The sequence below is a fragment of the Chiloscyllium plagiosum genome, chromosome 17 (assembly GCF_004010195.1).
Source record: "Chiloscyllium plagiosum isolate BGI_BamShark_2017 chromosome 17, ASM401019v2, whole genome shotgun sequence".
Lineage (NCBI taxonomy): Eukaryota > Metazoa > Chordata > Chondrichthyes > Orectolobiformes > Hemiscylliidae > Chiloscyllium > Chiloscyllium plagiosum.
In genome coordinates this window covers 65984205-66004375 of record NC_057726.1, presented here as the reverse complement: position 1 = coordinate 66004375, position 20171 = coordinate 65984205, and the positions used below count along the sequence as shown (strand labels likewise).

At 40.4% G+C, this 20171-nt stretch overlaps 1 protein-coding gene across 1 annotated transcript in view; it reads left to right on the top strand.

The window, feature by feature from the left end:
• LOC122558639 (L-fucose kinase) overlaps positions 1-20171 on the top strand; it is a 213009-nt gene that overhangs the window by 142154 nt on the left and 50684 nt on the right. The window contains exons 6-7 of the mRNA XM_043707437.1: positions 10636-10733; positions 12938-13018. Coding sequence (XP_043563372.1) covers positions 10636-10733; positions 12938-13018 — 179 coding nt within the window. The remainder of the gene's footprint in view (positions 1-10635; positions 10734-12937; positions 13019-20171) is intronic.

Genomic DNA, 20171 nt, shown 5'->3' with positions numbered 1-20171 from the left:
TGAGGATATGACCGTTTACGTTTTCCTTCAGTTTACGTTTTCTTCCTCGGAGCTTAATGTCAATCTCCCAGAGTTGGTGGCTGCTGTTGCTAATGTTTTACCCGTGAGGAAAATGGACTAGAATTATGAAGGACTCAATCACTGTTTCAGCAGATTTCAGAGATACACATTTCTGCACACACTAATTTTGAAAATGCTAAACATAATCTCACTCTCACTCCCTTCCAAATTGAGTTGCACAGTCTTTTCTAAATACTGTAAACAATCAAAATCAATCTCAACCACACAGCTTAGCTGCACCCTTTCCTAATTTTCTCCCTGCCCTTCCCCATTTGGCATAATCTTCCCATCAGCGAGGTATGGCCTCTTGGAATCTCATAACCCTAAGACCATTCTCCACACTCTGCACAGCTAAAGTTCTGCACCATTAGTTGCTGGCCAACTTAAGTCTGCCCTAGAATCTCGCATGCCTACACAGGATGACTTGTCTGCTCCATTCTGCCTCTGCACACTTTGTGCACATCACCCTCTCACACACCAGTTTGAAATTTAAAAAGTTGGAATTTACCTCTGCCATCATTAACAATCATTCAGTTTCTTACAGAAAAGTAACCAGGACCTTTGAATGACCCACAGCTCCTGGCCTTCCTTGCAGGCTCTATCTAGGCTTCTTCTCTGTGACAGGGAGATCACCTCTTGCCATTGCTTTGTATGAGAAACCCGTGCTGATTAATCACAGCCTAAAGGAGGACTTACTAAAGGAATCATCATTTAACCCTGGGGCTGTCTATGGTCTGAACTCTCCCATTACCTGGTAACCACAATGGATGGTGAGGGTTCAAAGCTGACAATGCTGTCGATACGCAGGATATCTATCAGCCTGTACAGAAGAACAAACTGACTCAAAGTTAGGAATGTAACTCTCTTTCTGAACATTTCTTATTCAGAAGGGGATTAATATGTTCTTTTCCCCCTGGCAAGGGTCTTGAATCAGATCCTGCAGGCATAGTGCCCACCAGAATGGAGAAACATGCTCTCAGGTCTGCTGTTTAAGCTGTGGATGTACCATCATTTTAGACTCATTTCAACCTACAAGAATCATCATGTGTTTATTTTCTTTCTGAAGCTGCCACCAGCCTGAAGCCATTGTGCCTTTAAATGAGTGGTTGTGACTAACCTCTGGTTCATCATGTAACTAAATCCTCTCACACCAGAAGAATTGAACTGCATAACCATTTCTTTCACCATTATTGTGAATAATGGGGTAGGCTAGGGTTGTCCATTATTGCTGCTTCCTAATTGCCCTTAAGATAATTGCTGTCTTTGGGGAAGGGGATTCCAGGATTTTCATTAAGGAGCACTTTCCAATTGGAATGGTGAGGTGCTTGGAGGGGAGCATGGTTTTCCCTGCACCTGCAGCCCTCACTGGTGGGGGTCATGGGTTTGAAAGATTCTGCCAAAGGAGCCCCCTTCCTAGAGCTAATTTGTCAATCTTCTGCTGGGTGGTTGCTAATTGGTTAGCTGACACTCAGTTCAGAATGCTGAAACAATGGGGTTGGGAACAAGCGAACTCCCCATTTCACATCCCTCACCCCACTAGAAAATGTTAAAATCCAGTCCCAAGTCTCTCAACGGGGCTACTGGGAGCACGAGGCTTTATAAACAGTTATAATTTAATGGGTCTAATTCCAAGATAATGGACTAGAGGTTGTAGAAGATAGGTAAGGAGTATTTCTTCCTGGATCATATGACTGATGTATCCATGGAGTTGGACTTAGAGAGGGAAAAAGACAATAGAAAGCCATTGTAACAGTGTGTTACAGTCTTCCTAAAATATCACTGAACCCCACAGACACTAATCAGTCTGCAAGAATCTGACAGAGCGTGGGAAGATAGACAGCTGGCCCTGTACTAAAGCAAAGGAACCGTGACTCTGTTGGTCACCATATAAAGTGCGTGAGAAGTTATGTGCAGATTGAAGGGATGGAGTTTGCGAGGAATTAAAGGAGGCTGGAAAGTTCTCCTAGCTTGGGCTAGAGAGAAAAATCTACAGTGAAAGTTATCCAACAAAGAAAGAAAAACAAGAAGCAAGTCTGGGAGCTGAGAATTGCTTTGGACTGGTTCCTGGAGAATGAGGCATCTGCTTAAGAGATAACCTAACCATTGCATGTTAAGAGCCAAATGGGTAATTCGTTGTCAGTGGATTAGAGAATACACTGCTTACTGAATAATGTTCAAACAATACTGATTTTAGTTTATTATAGTAAAGTTTTAAGAAGTCAAATCTTGTGAGATCCTTGCAGTCCGTCACTAGAAATCCTGATGTATTTTTAAAAGTTATCAGTCTGTTTGGGGATTGTATCAAAATTCAAGTACTTTGTAAATGTTATGATGGTCTCTTACTCTACTGCTCTTTCAATCAGTGAATTTCAGATATCACCACTTAATAGTTGGAAACAAATTCCTTTTGAATTCCCTTGAAACCTCCAATCCATTTCTAAATTTGTGCCTTCTGCTTATAAATCCCTCCACCCAAAAGAATGGGACCTTCATATGTACTCTATCCAGATCTGTGCACTTTTACAATTTAATACATTTCATTTGGTTTCCGCTTTACCAAAGGAAACAACCCTAGCTTATCTCATCATTAAAAATTATGCAGTTCATTGTAAACCTCATCTGTATCCTCTCTCATACAGTCGCTTTTTTCTCAAAAGTCTGTTTTTTTTCTTGAGATGTGGGCTTCGCTGGCAAGGCCAGTGTGTGTTGTCTATCTCTATTATCCTTAAATTGAGTGACTAACTCGGTCATTTCACAGGGCAAGAAAGAGTCAATTACATTGCTGTATGTCTGGAGGCACATGTAGGCCAGACCAGATAAAGACAGCAGATTTCTTTCACTAAGCACGTTAGAAAATCAGTTGGGTGTTTACACAATCAATTGCTGTTGCTATAGTGACAGTTAAGGAAACTAACTTTATATTCCAGATTAATTAATTGCATTTAAATTCTATCAGCTGCAGTGGTGGAATTTGAACCAATGTCCCAGAGTATTGTTATCACAATGCCACCATCACCTTGTACAGTGACCAGATTTTCTTGCAGGACTCCAGCTGTGGAAGATCCAGTGTTTAATATAGTTTCAGCAGAACCTCCAGGCAAAAATATTATGTTGCTTATCTAACATAGGTAAATATTCTGTAGCCTTTTTGACCACATTATCTGCCTATCCAGCTACCGTCAAGATTCTGTGGACACGAACCCCTTGGTCCATCTGTTCTATATTTCCATCTGTATGAAATTGACGTTACAGTCAGATCAGCTATTTTATTGAATAACAGACCAGGTTTGAGGGTTTGAATGGCCTACACCTGTTTCTAATTCCTATGTTCTTATGTTAATTAATCATGTATTCCCCATCTCCTTTATCTTTCACAATTACATTAGCACTCACTTCTCTGGACTGAACTCCATTTGCCCCTTTTCTTTCCACCTTTCTAGTCCATTAATATCTTACTGTAGTCTACAGTTCTTTTTCTTCTTTTCAAAGATCTAACCAATTTTTATGTGTTTATAAACTTCTGAATTATAGCCCCTGCACTGAAGATTTAATATGAGAAAGGTACTGAAATCTATATTATAGGGAGTGATAGCACATTTAGAGATGCAAAATCTATTAACAAATAGCATAGATTCCAAAAGGGAAAGTCAAGTTTAACTTAACCTGAAAAACCTCTTTGAGGTATCCAAATGAGTAGACCAAGGAAATGCAGTAGACATTTTCTACTTGAATTGTCAAAACATCCTTAATAAAAGGTTGTATGACAAAGACTCGTAACAAAGGTTGGGGCATGTGGAGTTAAGGAATAAACATCCTTAGGTACAGCAAATTGGCCAAAAATAGAAAATATAGAATAGGGTTAAAAGGTTTTAATCAGATTGGATTAAGGTAGAAAGCAATGTTCCAAAAGGATCAGTGATGGAACCTTGTTATTGACTATTTGTGTTATTGATTTGGACCTTGGAACAAATAATTAGTATCAAGATTTTCAAATGATACCAAACTGGGTGCAAGGCTGAAATGATTAGAAGAGTACACCACAGAACACTTAGACAGAGCACAGTTGGGATACAGAGTAGAATCACTAGGCATTCCTTGTTAATTCCTGTAAATATCTATTTATTTAGTTAAATTACCCTCATCTTCCAAAAGCCAAATAATTACCATCCACAACTGAAGATCTCACTTGGAGAACTGGACAGTGTAATACTCACACAACGATAACTCTGTCTCTTCCTGGTGCCCCCATCGGTCACTACTTTGGGGGGGGTTGCTGGGTATTCCTGTGCTTTGCTGCTTATCACCCCTGCTGGTGTGTGATTGTCACTGCTACTGGCATTCCTCTGGACACTTCACCTGATTGTGAAGGTAACTTCCTGCTAGTTGTGAGGTTGGTTGCTAAGGCAGAGAAATGGTCACAGCCACTTCATACAACCAGTTTGGCACTGCACTGGGATTACAATCCAGGGTGATTTGAAATTAAAGCAGTGCAAGACTCTTTACTCCACAAAACCTTGCTTTGCTTCTCTCTGGAGTTAGATAGATCTTTCAGTCTGGATTTTGATGAAACCTTTGTAGTTGTGATTTCACCCCTTTAGGAAAGGGGATGGACACTATGATAATATGAAACTGGAAGTTTAGAGATTTTTCAGTAGGGCAAAATTCTGAAATAGATTTATAAGGTTTTGCTAACTTCATTTTTAAAAATACTGGGAAACTTCTAATTAAGTATGTAAATACATTTTATCGAGATTCAAAATACAGTCTAGACTTGTATAGAATGCAATGGTTCTTTTCCTGAGGTCTCAGAGAGGCTTTTGTGAATTAAATTGGCCATACTGAATAATGTCTATGTAATATTTGTTTAATTTAGAAATGGGAAGTTTGATGGAGGCATGTCTTGGAATTTATTTACCTGCGATTATTAATTCCCTTCATGAGATTAATTAATAAAATAGCTCAATTATATTCAATATCTGCCCCATAACTGGGCTGTCCCTTTGGAATACTGCATTCAATTCTGGTTTTCCTGCTATAGGGATGGATGTTGTGAAACTTGAAAGGGTTCAGAAAAGATTTACAACGATTTGCCGAGGTTGCAGGATTTAAGCTCTAGGGAGAGGCTGAATAGGCTGGAGCTATTTTCCCTAGAATATCAGAGGCTTAGAGAAGTTTATAAAATCATGAGGGGCATGGATAGGGTGAGTAGCCAAGCTGTTTTCCTCAGAGTCCAAAACTAGAGGGCATAGGTTTAAGGTGAATGGGGAAAGATTTAAAAGGGCAGCTTTTTCACACAGAAGGCGATGTGAGTATGGATTGAGCTGCCAGACGAAGCAGCGAAGGCTGGTGCAATTAGGATATTTAAAAGGCACCTGGATGGGTATATGGATAAGAAGGATTTACAGGGATATAGGTCAAATGTTGGCAAGTGGGACTAAATTAATATAGGATATCTGGTCGGCATGGATGAGCACGGTTTCCGTGCTGTACAGCTGTATGGTTATGACTCAATAAAAATGTAGCTGCCTGTTTGAACAGTGTAAACTACAAATTTACACAGACCCCACCCTTCTGAATTCTCACTGTATGCAGGTCAAATTACATAATCTCATGTTCTGAGTTTTTATTTTGCAAGACCTCAGAACTATACAAGTCCTAAGCTCCCTCACTGTCAGCTTCCTCACTTTTTATATCATCTGCTCTTTCTTCTTGACTCTCCTCCTTCCATTAATATCAAATCCAGATTAAGCATCATATAATCACCACTTTTTAATTCAACTTGTTACCTCTACTGTTCATTTTATTGTATTGTATTGTATTATAATCCTTGAGCCTTCTTCCGGATTTCTCAATTTAAAAAAATACAGGTGCCTGACATCATAGTTGCCTAAATTTCTCAGGAATATTCAAAAATGTCAAGGTTTTAATTTAATAAAGGATTCTTACAGTCAGAAACTCCCTTCAAAAGAAGAAAAGGGAAAAAGCAGTCTTGCTGCAGGACACCCCAAAGAGCTTGATAGCTAATTACATAGAAGGTCTTACGAGGAAAGGCTGAGAGACTTGAGGCTGTTTTCATTAGAGAGAAGAAGGTTGAGAGGTGACTTAATTGAGACATATAAGATAATCAGAGGGTTAGGTAGGGTGGACAGTGAGAGCCTTTTTCCTTGGATGGCGATGGGGGACATAGCTTTAAGTTAGGGCTGATAGATATAGGACAGATTTCAGAGGTAGTTTCTTTACTCAGAGAGTAGTACGGGCATGGAATGCACTGCCTGCAATAGTAGTAGACTTTCCATCTTTAAGGGCATTTAAATGGTCAGTGGATAGGCTTATGAACAAGAATGGAATAGTGTAGATTAGATGGGCTTCAGATTGGTTTCACAGGTCGGTGCAACATTAAGGGCCGAAGGACCTGTACTGCACTGTAATGTTCTATGTTCTATAGTTTTCAAGCATAATACCTGTTATAATGAAGGAAATTGCGACCATAAAATGCTTCCAAGAAAAGTAGTAATGACCAGATAACTCTGTTTTGGTGCCGTTGATTAAGAGATAAATGTTGCCCAGGTCTATGGGGAGATCTCCCGTGCTCTACTTTAAAACAGTACCATGGGACCTTTCACTTCTCGCTGGAAAAGCAGACTGGGCCTTGGTTTAACATCTCATTCAAAAGACAGCATCACCATAATGCCTCATTCTCTGAGTACCACACTTAAGTTCAGTGTGCATGAAGCCATGTTTCCCTAGCATTCATACTCTGTTTGTTTCACAATAACCACTGTCTTTCTTTTTCTTTTAGTAACTCTTCTCACCCAGGCACCTGACACAAAGCATTTTAAGTTGTGTACATTATCAGCTTTACCATGACAGGCAGCAATTTGATAAAGGTGCCCTTCTAATCAAATGTTGCTCTTTAATCTCCATCAGCTTGAAGGTTTCTTGTGACTGAATTCAAAGCCCCGATCACATGCAGTGCAGTAAGCTGTATCAGGATGCTGATGATGTCCATTTGGTGTCTGATCCTTAGGAGAAACAGCACTGCTTAATCAGCTCTGTTTTCCTTTATCAAGATTGATGAGTTCCATCCAATGAAAGGTGCTGAGTGATAGTCTGGCTGTCTCTAAAGAACCAATGTAGTCTGTCATGGCTCCCCCAAGAGATGGTTGACTGGCTTCCTGTTAGAAGCAGAATTCATGTCAGCCTGTTTATCACCTACATCACTTTCTGATAAGTCAGCAAGCATTTTTAACTGGGTGATTTGTCTCTGAGTTAGATGAGGGGCTTCAGTATTCATCTTACAAATGGCAACATCGTTAGTGTGATGCATTGCTTGCAAACATATCAAGAGATACATTGATCAAGCCTAAGGTTAAATTTGCATTCACTGTCCAATAGAGTAAACACTTGTGAAAATTGTTTATATAGCTAATGAAATCAGCAAAACAAAAATAATTTTGGCTAATTAAGAGCTAAGAGATAACACTGTAATACCAGAAGACGGGGTGCTGCTTCATTGACACCCATGTGATCAATATCCTCCTGCTGTTGACACCATCACTTCCTTTACTCACTTGTACAATATGTAATAAATCTGACCATGATCTAATGAATGGTGATATTCTTAATAACACCATACAGAAATTAGAGTAATTATAGTACTTGACCAATCATTAAAATAGTAAATTCCTTATTAAATAATTGCTTGCTTGATTAGATCATATCCTGACAGATTCTTTTCTGTCAATTCACCTCAGCTACGCACTTATAATGGCCTGAAATCTGTGCTAGCTTTGCATCTGGAATCTCAAGGTTATTCTCAGAGTAACGAGGACAGGAAGATGAATTTGAATAGTTATTCTCAGCTTGATAAATTCAGACTGGAGAAGTAACAAACCTGCTCAATAATGAAACAGGCTAAATTTTCTATGAACCAGGACTTTGAATATGATAATTATGGCTAGTCACTATTGCCACTTCATTTCAATGAGGCACGTTTAATGTTACAGGTGCTTGGCAGTTCAGGACTTGAATAATGCTGGAAAGAGAGTTATGTTGCCAAAGGTTTTTGTCTTTCACTCTTCAGGACAAAACACAACACTCACAGTCTTACCAAGCTGCCACATAACTGAGAGAGCCACGAGTCTTAGACATATTTCTTTCGGTTGCAATAGAAGGGTTCATGTTCACAAGTAAATGTCATTTCTAGCAAGTATAAATTCGGCTCGTTATGAGTTTAACTGATATTCTAAAATTGGTTTTAATATAGTTAATTAGGATTAATTTAGAATTCTTCAGATGTTGTTTTGTAGTTGTATAGCACTCTCCGGATTCAATGTCTCCTTCAGAACATAGCGCCTCTTAGTGTCAGCGCACTTTTTGTTCTGCACTGAATTATCAGTGTGAGTTACATGCTAAAATCAATTGTTATGGACCAGACCAGACCCCTTCATAATAATTTAAGAAGGTAGCCTGGACCCTAACTTTTTCTTATTTTAAATGTAAATGTGAGGTGCTGTGTTTCAGATGCAATTCGATTGGTCAAACTACTCAACATTAAACAAACACAATTTATTCAAACACTATAGTTAAAATACAAGAAAAGAAAGAGGAATATGGAATAGCTTAATTCTATTGGAAAACTTAACAGAATAATACAGTAACTATTACTAATTAATTGTTCCAGCATTGTAACATCCCATTAACGAATCCTTGGCAAAAGGAAGATACAGAAAACAGATTGACTTACATGTAGCATTCCAATCCAGGAGGAAAGAACATCAGAAGACAATTCTGAGAGAGACAGAACTCCAGTTTTCAGCCGTAGCAAAAAAAAAGATATAGCAGCTTTTTCACAACCCCAGCAGCTTCTGCTGAAAGTTACACCTAAAATCCCTGGATAAAAGCAAATTATTGCGGATGCTGGAATCTGAAACCAAAAGAGATAATGCTGGAAAATCTCAACAGTTCTGGCAGCATCTGTAAGGAGAGAAAAGAGCTGACGTTTCGAGTCTAACTGACCAGATGCTGCCAGACCTGCTGAGATTTTCCAGCATTTTCTCTTTTGGGACCTAAAATCCCTGTTTCTGTCGGAAGGAGTTTGATCACACCCACAGCTGTGTCTGTTGTTCCAAATTTAAAATAAAACACCTAAGGCTTCACAAGTTGTTTATCTTCTCACAGATTGTTCATTATCTCGCCTACAATCTCCCTCTAAAAGAAACCAGGGTAAAAGCCACAGTATCATTACACAAAGGAGTGAACTCTTAATCCCAGTATTGTGATCTTCACCCCCACACTGGGTGCTTGTTTTGCCCCTTTTATAGGCTCTCAATCCTTTATTTAGTGAAGTCATTTAATCAATTGTTTTTATTGACTCTTTAAGTGTAAAGAGAGTGTAAATAGAACCAGTTTGCTATCATATTGTAAATTTCTTTTGAAGTTTTTTTCTCTACAGTGCTCTGTTAAGGAGCTGTCAATTGGTTTAATTGTTTATATGAAGAGACACTTGGAAGGTGATAGCATAACAGGAAGGTCATTGCTCCCTCCACACTTTGCATCAACTCTGATAAACAGTCATCTAGATTTGAAACATTAACTTGCTCTGTTTCCATGGATGCTGCCTGACCTGCTGTGATCTCCAGGATTTGTTGTTTTTAATGCTGGAAGGACACAGGTTCAAATCCCAACCACAGCAGTATTTTGTCTTCTGGTGAGGTGACAGGGTTCTGCTTGGTTCTTAAAGGACTCTGCAATTGTATAAATTTTGTCCATTAAACCCAACTCTGAGAGGTCTGCCTGTCTTTTGTGATTATGTCTATACCCAAATGCCCCAGAGAGGGTGTGCAGAGTGCTCACTGATACAGTTGTGGTCTTCCACAAATAGTGGGCACTTTGGGGTGGGATCCATCATCTCACATGGACCAAATTTTTATTTCACTTTGTATGTTTCAGTTGAATTCTTTTTTGCTACAATGCCACTAACTGTCTCACATGTAGTATTCTAATCCAGGAGGAAACAACGTCAAAAGACAATTTTGAGAGAGAACCCCAGTTTTCAGCTGTAGCAAAGGAAGATATAGCAGCTTTTTTACAACCCCAGCAGCTTCTAAAAGTTTGTGAATTAATTTGGTTATTAGCTTATATGTTTTAAAAATAGTATAAAGAGAATACTGGGTATTTATTTTTAGGGAAGAAGTAGATATATATATATATTTTGCATTCTCTAAATATAGTATGAAGTATCAGCTTAACATCTGGTTTCTGCTTCACTATCTGGTTGCACAACAAAACACAATTTCCTCCCTACCTGAGCAGTCTATATCATTCCTCTGGGATACCAAAACCAGCAGTACCCTCTTCAATATCACCTAATTTAATCATAACTCCAAATCATAACTTAATCATGACAGGTATAAAGGCCTGAACCCTACCAGATCATTTAGCTTGCTGCCTCTGCTTCGATGGCTGCTGTGTCATAAATGTTCAAGATAGAGACTTCATTGCACCGCATTCTAGATTGTTGGACTAGTAATATGTTATTTTAATGGTCTATAATGTTCTGGTTTCTTTTTGTAGATATTTGCTGGGAAGGATTTAGTGGCGTCAAAGTGGTGTCTGTCCCTGGCACAGTCAGTTATGCCAGGAATCATGGCATCTACCTCATTGACCAAGAGGTAAGAATCCTTCGTGCACAGTACTCCAAGCATCATTTTAGAGCCCACTTTCTCTGTCTCTCAATTCCAAGAAAACATTGAGTCTACAGCACAAGAACAGACACTTGGCCCATCTGTTTTTTGCCAGCTGTAGTGATTGTACTGCAGTCAGCCAGCTGGACCTCATATTATGGGTTTCCTAATTAACAGCTCCATTTAGGGATCCCTGCCTGATTTATAAAAGGGGAAGTGTCAAGAGATGCTGATACTCTGGTAATTGACTCTGAATAGGGCAGTTCTATAGTCAGGGACTGTTTACATGTAAATAAAGGGTGACTTTGTAACGGATACCGGCCTCCGAGGAATTACTCCATCAGCATTTATGGTCTACATGAGTGATCTTCCATCCCTCTTCAGCTTACACTATTGGCAAACTTTTCTGTTCTTCCATCTTCTGATTTTTTCCAACATGCTTATGAATAGATCTTTGCTATTTCCAGAACTATTCATTCTGCTGTAGGTCTAACCAAGCTTCAATAAAGGTTTAGCATTAGTTCTCTGCTTGTTGCTTCCATTCCTCATACTTTGTTTTTTTAATGACCTGACTAAGCTGCATTGTTGTTCTCGGGTGGGGAATTTCAAGACGAGGGGGCACATTTTTAAGGTGAGGGGAGAGAGTTTGTAAAAAAGACGCGAGGGGCAATTTGTTTACATAGAGGGTGGTTCATGTGTGGAATGATTTTCCTGAGGAACTAGTGGATATAGGTACAATTATAATGTTAAAAGACATTTGGACAAGTACGTGAGTAGGAAAGTTTTGGAGGGATATGGGCCAGGAGCAGACAGTTAGGATAATGTTTGGAATGGATTGATTGAACTGAAGAGTCTGTTTCTGTACTGTATGATTCAATGATTCTATCCCTTTGCTCCTCTACCCCATTTCAACTTGCATTAACCAAGCAGAGTATGGCTTGCTTATTCTTCCTGCCAAAAAGCACCACATCCAGCTATAAATGAATTGACATTAACTAACCAACTGACTGCCAATTCTACAGGTTGATTCAAGTCTAATTTTATTGCAGTTTTCCTTCACATTAGCTGCAGCTCCCAGTTTGGTGTTTTCTTTACAAATTTAGGAATTCTACTGAGTGGAAGGCCTCCTCACAGACCTGCTTGTGGGTCTTGCCAGATGCACGAGGCAGTAGACTGTGGAGGGTATCCTAGTGTCGAACTGTCTGCCCCTCCTCTGTAGTTGTGTCCATCCTCTAGTGTTTATCAAGAGGGAGCATATGGTGTCCACTGTTTCCTTTAGACACTAGTTGGCACTACAGGTGATTCAACACCCTGGACATTGATATTTGATTTGATTTTAGTAAGTTTCCACTGACTGTGATTTGGTTTGTTTTGGTACAGTGCCCCGCCACGGTCTCTATAACTTTATTAATGTTTAATAGTGTAGAGATTGTTTTAAATCCCAAGTCAACATCATTTACAAAAATAGAAACTGAGATGAGCTGAATCGAAGGAAATTTCATATGAAAGTGAATCATGGACATGACCCACATGGGTTTCCATTGCAGCATCTTTTATTCATAAAATCACCATAGAATCCCTACAATGCAGAAATAGACTATTCAGCCCATTGAGTTCACACTGATCCTCTCAAGACTATCTCACCCAGCCCACCCTATCTCCATAACCCATCATTTCCTGTGGCTAGTGCATCTAGCCTGCACATCTCAGGACAATATGGGCAATTTAACATGACCAATACACCCAACCTGCACATCTTTGGACCGTGGGAAGAAATCAGAGCACCTGGAGGCAATCCACGCAGACATGGGGAGAATGTGCAAACGCCACACATACAGTCAACCAACTCGGGTCTTTAGCACTGTGAGGCAGCAAAGCTAACCACTGAGCCTGTATGCCGCCTATTTTATTGGATGTGAATTAAAGGAGATGTGTTGAGGCCGTTGCTAGGGCCTGAGGTTCAAGGTCTGGAAAATCGTACCAGGAGTCGACCCGCAGCATTGCTGCCTTATCCCTTCCTCAGCATCATCAAGTCAGTTTCCCATGCCCAGATCTGTAAGCAGGATGAGCTGGTCTCTTCATCTTTGAAGTAAGGTGGTGCCAGCACAAGAGTGGCTCCCACATGTGGATGACTGGGATTGGGATTGGGATGGGGTTGTGTACGAATAGATTCTACTTCTTCTGTTTTCCAGGGTTACGTCTGTGACATCATCTATAAAGGGACGGAAGAGAGGATAAAAGAATGTGCATTATCGGATGGTAGAGTACCTCTGGTATGTGGGAAGAACTTCTCATTCTCTTTGTCATCCTTTTCTCCCTGATCGTATCTCCTTGTCTCGTTTGATCTTGTAGAATGAAAGAATAGCATGGTGCATAAGGAGTCCATTCAGTCCATCAGTTCTGCACTCGCTCTTCTGAAGAGCAATCTATAGTTCCATTATCCAGCTCATTCCCTTATCTTTACACTTTTTTTTCCTTTACATTTTATTAAATTATCTTTGTTAGTTCTTGTTGAATATATATCCATCACCCTGACAGAGTGAATTACAAATTCTGTGCGCACATTGCTGACAAGGTTCTCCCTCATGTCTCCCTCTGCTGAAACTTTCTCTCCAAGTCCCACTATCTTGCCACTTTGCTCCCTAAGTTTCCTAAAAACTCTTTGATAATCACTCCAAGTGCCCCTCTGCATTATTTAGCATACAAACATGAATATAACTTTAAACTGACTGCCAGAGTGAAAACATGTACTGTTTCACACCTCACTAATAATTCTCACTTTGTTCAACACAAAGAATTGACGAGAGGTATGTTTTCAAAAGGCCATCTACTGGCTTGCAAGTCCAAAGATTAAGGTGCGGTAGAAGCAGAGGGTAGAAAGAGCAAACAAACAAATCAGGCAAGGGAAAACAAGGACAATAAGGGGAATGATTGTAGCAGTGTGGGTTTGGACAGGGTTACTCCATGTGTGTAATCCTTTTAAAGTATTTATTTGAAAATAACAGAGACAGAGGTCAATCATTTGAGGTTTTAGTGATGACAGACTCTGATGTTAACTGTAATATGTTTATAAAGTAAAAGCATTTGCACCAACCTAAAGATTCTGCTATGGACAGCTGTGAGACTTCCCATGTTTTGAACCAAAGCACAAGCATAAAATTAAAGGCAAGCACACCAAAAAATAAATGTTCAAGGGCATCAGGAGCACTGCCAAAGATGCCACAGAACACAAAGGAAAATGCACAAAATTTTAGATCATTTGCATTCTTCAATAACAGGCACTTAACAAAGATGTAAGGTTGGCAAGTAAATTCCTTTGAATTGTTCCCAAAGGAGGATTAGTACTCAACAACTTAAAACAGAATTTAAACACTCTAATTTGACCTGTACACCTGTATGCCCTCAAATAAAAGTAAATGCTGGAGATCAAAAAGAAAATGTGTTTATGCGATATCTTGTTACAAAGAATTATTTTTAATTGATCATTGAGAACTGAAACTGGAACTGCAGCAATTCAGTTTTCTGCAGTGCACACTACTCAGCAGATGTTTGAACAAACTCATGAATCAGAACATTGCAGGCTAAAGAAAGCCTAATGGTAACTAGTTCTTAAATTACATAGTGTGTTGCAGCAGTGAGTCACAAATGTGAAGTTGCCTTGAGAATTTTCTGCAATTTTCTGCAACCTTTACAAGTAGCATAACTAAAAGAACAACTTCAGCAATGGAAAATTTCATAACTTCTCATTTGATCCTTAGCTCAGTTATAGTCATGCTGTTGAGGTGGTGTTTCTAAAGCTCTTATTCTGATTGCACAATGATTTTTTATATCCTTCTACCCCTAGTCTATGTCCCTAGTTAGTGATTACGGTTTCTTAGCATGCAGTTCCATGGGCATTAACAACACTTCATTACCTTCTTCGGGTGGGATCCTAGGTAGCAGTGAGAAAAGAGAGAAAGTCGAAAAGATAAAAGGAGCAAGTTAAATAGACAAGGCAATAGCAAGAGTACAGCAGGGAATGAGGTAAGACTGATTAAATTAAATTAAACCGCATTTATTTCAATGCAAGAGGCCTTATAGCTAAGGTTGATGAACTCGGTATTGTTGGGAACATGGGATTAGGATATTGTAGCTATTACAGAAACATGGCTCAGGATGGACTGGACTGGCAGCTCAATGTTCCAGGGTAGAGATGCTATAGGAAGGATAGAAAGGGAGGCAAGAGAAGAGGGGTGTGGCATTTTGATTAAGATAAACGTCACGGCAGTGCTTAGAGAGGATATTTCTGGGGATCATCCAGTGAACCTGTATGGGTGGAACTGAGATATAGAAAACGGATGACCACCTTGATGGGATTGTACTATTGGCCTCCCAGCAGTCAATGGGAAATTGAAGAGCAAATAATGTTGGGAGATCTTAGATATCTATAAGAATAATAGTTATAATAGTTGGGGATTTTAACTTTGCAAACATAGACAGGTACTGCCATAGTTTTAAGGGCTTGAATGGGGAGGGATGTGTTAAGTATGTTCAAAAATTTTTTCTTGCTCAATATGTGGATGTACCTACTAGAGAAGGAGCGAGACTTGACTTTTTGGGAAATTAGGCAGGGAAGTGACTGAAGTATTAGTGGGGAGCACTTTGGGACCAGTGATCGTAATTCTATTAGTTTTTAAATAGTTATGGAAAAGGATAGGCTTTGTTTAAAGTTAAAGGTCTCAAGTGGAGCAAGGCCAATTTTGATGGTATTAGATAGGATCTTTCAAAAGTTGATTGAGGTAGGCTGCTTGCAGGGAAAGGGACGACCGACAAGGGAAGCTTTCAGAAGTGAGATAACGAGAGTTCACAGACAGTATGTTCCTGTTAGAATGAAGGGTAAGGCTGGTAAGAGTAGGGAACACTGGGTGACTAGAGATATTGAGGCTTTGGGCAAGGAAAAGGAGGCATATATCAGGTAAAGGCAGCTGGGAACAAGTGAATCCCTAGAAGAGTATAAGGGTGAGTAAGATTCGCTTAAAAGCAAGAGGATGAAAAGGGAACAAAGCTTTGGCAGATAAGGTTATGTAGAAACCAGAGATTCTGTAAGGACATTAAGGGCAATAGTGTAACTAGGAAGAGAATAGGGTCCCTTAAAGATCAACGAGGTCATCTCTGTGTGGAGCCACAGGAAATAGGAGAGAAACTAAACCAATATTTCGCATCAGTATGTACTGTGGAGAAGAATATGGAAGCTAGGGAACTTGGGGAAATAAATAGTGACACCTTCAAAAGAGTCCACAGTACAAAAGAGGATGTGATTAAGGCCTTAAAACGCAGAAAGGTAGATAAATTCCTAGCACCTAATCAAATGTATTCCAGGAAGCAAAAGTAGAAATTGTGGGGCCCTTAGCAGAGATATTTGTTTTATCTACAACCATGGGTTAGGTGCTGGAAGACTGAAGGGTGCCTTTACTTAAGAAGGAAAGATAAACCAGGAAATAAGGGACTGGTGAGCCTAATGTCAATGGTGGGTAGGTTGTTGGAGAAGATTCTGAGAGACAAGGTTTACGTGCATTTGACAAAGCAAGGACTGATGAGGGATGTCAGCGCACGGCTTTGTCTATGGGAAATTGTGTCGCACAAACTTGATTGAGTTTTTTGAAGATGTGACCAAGATGATAGATGATGGCAGAGCAATAGATATTGTCAGCATGGATTTCAGCAAGGTCTTTGACAAGGCTCCGTATGGTAGACTGTTAAGTAAGGTTAGATTTCATGGGATCCAGGGAGAGCTAGCCAGTTGGATAAAAAAATTGGCTTGATGTTTGGCCACAGAGGGTAGTGGTAAAGGTTGTTGTTCAGACAGGAGGCCTGTGACCAGCAGTGTTCCGCAGAGGTTTGTTTATTTACATGATTGGGATGGGAACATAGGAAGTATGTGGATGGCACCAATATTGAACAGTGCAGAAGTTATCTAAGAGTACAATGAGATCTTGATCAACTGGGCCAGTGGACTGAGGAATGGCAGATGGAGTTAATTCAGGTAAATGTGAGGTATTGCATCTTGGTAAGACAAACCAGGGCAGGATTTACACAGTAAGACCCTGGAGAGTGTTGTTGAACAGAGAGACGTAGGGGCTCAGGTACATAGTTCCTTGAAAGTAGTGTCACAGGTAGACTGTGTAGTGAAGAAGCCTTTGGCACGTTTGCCTGCATTGGTCACAGCATTGATGACGAAGGGCTAATGCCCGAAACGTCGATTGTCCTGCTTCTCGGATGCTGCCTGACCTGTTGTGCTTTTCCAGCACCACACTCTTGACTCTCCAACATCTGCAGTCCTCACTTCCTCCATAGCATTTGAGTACAGAAGTTGAGACATTATATTGCGGCTTTACAAGACAATTGGAAAGGCCATATTTGGAGTACTGTATATAGTTATGGTTGCCCTGCTATTAAAATGAAGAATGTTATTAAACTGGGAAGGATGCGGAAAAGATTTATAAGGATATTACTAGAGGGTTTATAAAGAGAGGCTGGATAACCTGGGACCTTTTCCTCTGGAGCACAGGGGTGTCCTTACAGAAGTTTATGAAATAATGAGAGGCATAGATGAGGTGAATAGCCAAGGGCTTTTTGCCAGGGTAGGGAGTCCAATACTAGAAGACATAGAATAGGTTTAAGGTGAGAGGAGAAAGATTTAAAAGAGACCTAAGGGGCAACCTTTTCACACAGAGGGCGGTGCATGTATGGAACTAACTGCCAGGGGATATGATAGAGGTGGCTATGATTACAACATCTCAAATACATTTGGACAGGTACATGATTAAGAAAGTGATAAACGCAGACAAATAGAACTAGTGGATGGATAGCAAACTATTCTTCCTTGCCTCTCCTCCCCTGACCCCGCCGCCGTTTCTGTACTGTCCTCCAGCCCATACCTTCATGAGAACTTGGTGCCCCTGCAATTCAGGACTCTTAAGCATCCCCTATTTCCTTCATCCCTCCTTGTTGGCAGTTGCGTCTTCACTTGTTTGAGAAGCTGGAATTTCCTTCCTTAAACATCTCTGCCTCTCTCTCCTTTAAAACACCATACAAAGTCAACTTGTTTGATCAAATTTCCTAGCATCTCTTTTATGTGGCTCAGTATTACATTGTTATCTGATTACGCTCCTGTGACATGCTTTAGGCCGTTTTACCACATTTAAGGTCTGGTGTACATGTAAGTTTTTATTGTGGTTGTATGCCTTTCTCTTCAAAGTAATACTTTGAAAGAATCCTATAAATTGTTAAGTGCCCAAATCTAGGGAATTCAAGCTCTACTTGAGAAAGAAACATCTGCTGAAACCTACATCAGAGACAAATGGCGTGGAATTTCCACCTCAGTAACAGGAGGCTGAAACACCACTGTGGCATGGAATTCTCTCGTGCTCAGATTCAGTAGTGCATTTTATAGTGAAATAACACTGACCTACTCTAGTGATTGTAACGAGGTCAGCCAGGTGGACCTCATAGAATATGATTTCCCTGATTGTGGCTCTTACTTTGGGTCAACCAGGGAGCCCTGGCTGACAGATACATACAGGAGTGTCAAAGATTATGTTCACTCTGAGAGCTGGCTCTGAAGGAATAGGATCAGTGTCAAGGATGTCCACATATAAATAAAGAGTGATTGGGTGACGGGATACCAGCCTCTCGTGGAGTTACTTCACCTACCATCACCATAGTAATGGTAGCATTTTGTTTAGATTAGATTAGATTCCCTACAGTGTGGAAACAGGCCCTTCAGCCCAACAAGTCCACACTGATCCTCCAAAGAGTAACAAGACCCACCCAAACCCATTTCCCTCTGACTAATGCACCTAATACTATGGGCAATTTAGCATGGCCAATTCACCTGACCTGTACATCTTTGGACTCTGGGAGGAAACTGGAGCACCTGGAGGAAACCCACGCAGACACGGGGAGAATGTACAAGCTCCCCACAGACAGTCGCCCAAGGCTGTAATCGAATGTGTGTCCCTGGCGTTGTGAGGCAGCAGTGCTAACCACTGAGCCACCATGCTGACCCTGATTGCCCTGATTAAGAAGCTTGTGATGATGCCAGGACATGAACACTTGAGTATCTTTGCTGTTCCATTTGAGTGCCCACCAGAGGATTCTGCTGGCTGGTACCTGCTACAAGGCATTGCAGAAGAGTTGTTGACGTACATTTAAGTTGCTCTCTACTTTATCTCCAGTCTCCACTGAATCTCAGCTGAACGTAGAAATGAACAGGAGATAGCTCCAGTTTTGGAAGAGCCAATTTAGTGTGCTGCCATCGAACAGTTCAAAACAGAAAGTGCAAAGGTTGATGTAAAGTCAAATCTTGATCTTGCATGTGTGTACTCTTGCTGCTGCCATGTGTCTGCCCTTGTTAAAGAGCCAGGTTGAATAACTTGAAATGTGGAAACAGGTTAAGAAAACATTGTATTTCCCCTAAGTCAGCCTGGGGTTTGATTTATGACTGAGCCTGTAGCCACACTGAAGCTACTTGTCATGTGGAATGATTGACTAAATCCATATGTTTAAAATAATGGAATCATTAGGGAACAGGATTAGGTCAATGAACCCCTTGAGCCTTCTCCACCATTCATTTAAATTATGGTAGATCTCTATTTCAGCTGCAGTTACCCGCCTTACCTCCATTTTAGTTAATATCCTTTCATAACACAAGTCAATCAATCTCTGTCTGGAATTTTCCAATTGGCTCTCAGCAATAACACAGATATTAGGTCACTCCTCACTATTTCTGTGGAAAGCGTTTCCTGGCTTCTGTCTGGAATAGTCTGGCTCTAACTTGATGATAATGCCTCATGTTCTGTATTTCCCCACCTAAGGAGACAATTTATTTCTCTCTACCCAGTCAACTCCCTTTGTTCGATCACCAATCTTTCTTCCAAACTCAAAGGAATGAAGTCTTCCCTCATGCTTTAACCCTATAAAGACTGAGAGAAAATGAGGACTGCAAATGTTGGAGAGTTGGAGTCAAAAAGTGTGTTGCTGGAAAAGCACAGCAGGTCAGGCAGCATCAAAGGAGCAGGGGAGTCGACGTTTTGGGCATAGCCCTTCATTAGGGTTACCCCCTATTGAAGGGCTATGCCCGAAACGTGGACTGTCCTGCTCCTTGGATGCTGCCTGACCTGCTGTGCTTTTCCAGCAACACACTTATCGACTTTAACCCTACAAACCCCAGTATCATTTAGATAAATCTCCACAACAGCCCCTTTGTGGCCTCTTTAACTTTCTTCAGGTGCAGTACCCCGAATTGAACGCTGTCATGAAAGTCGGGTCTGATCATGGTTCAGTACAATATGTAGGCCTGCACTGGACTTTACAGAGAGATACATAGACAGACAGGCAGGGACAACCATCCCACAGCCAGATCCAGCAGTGAATGGTGTTGCACAA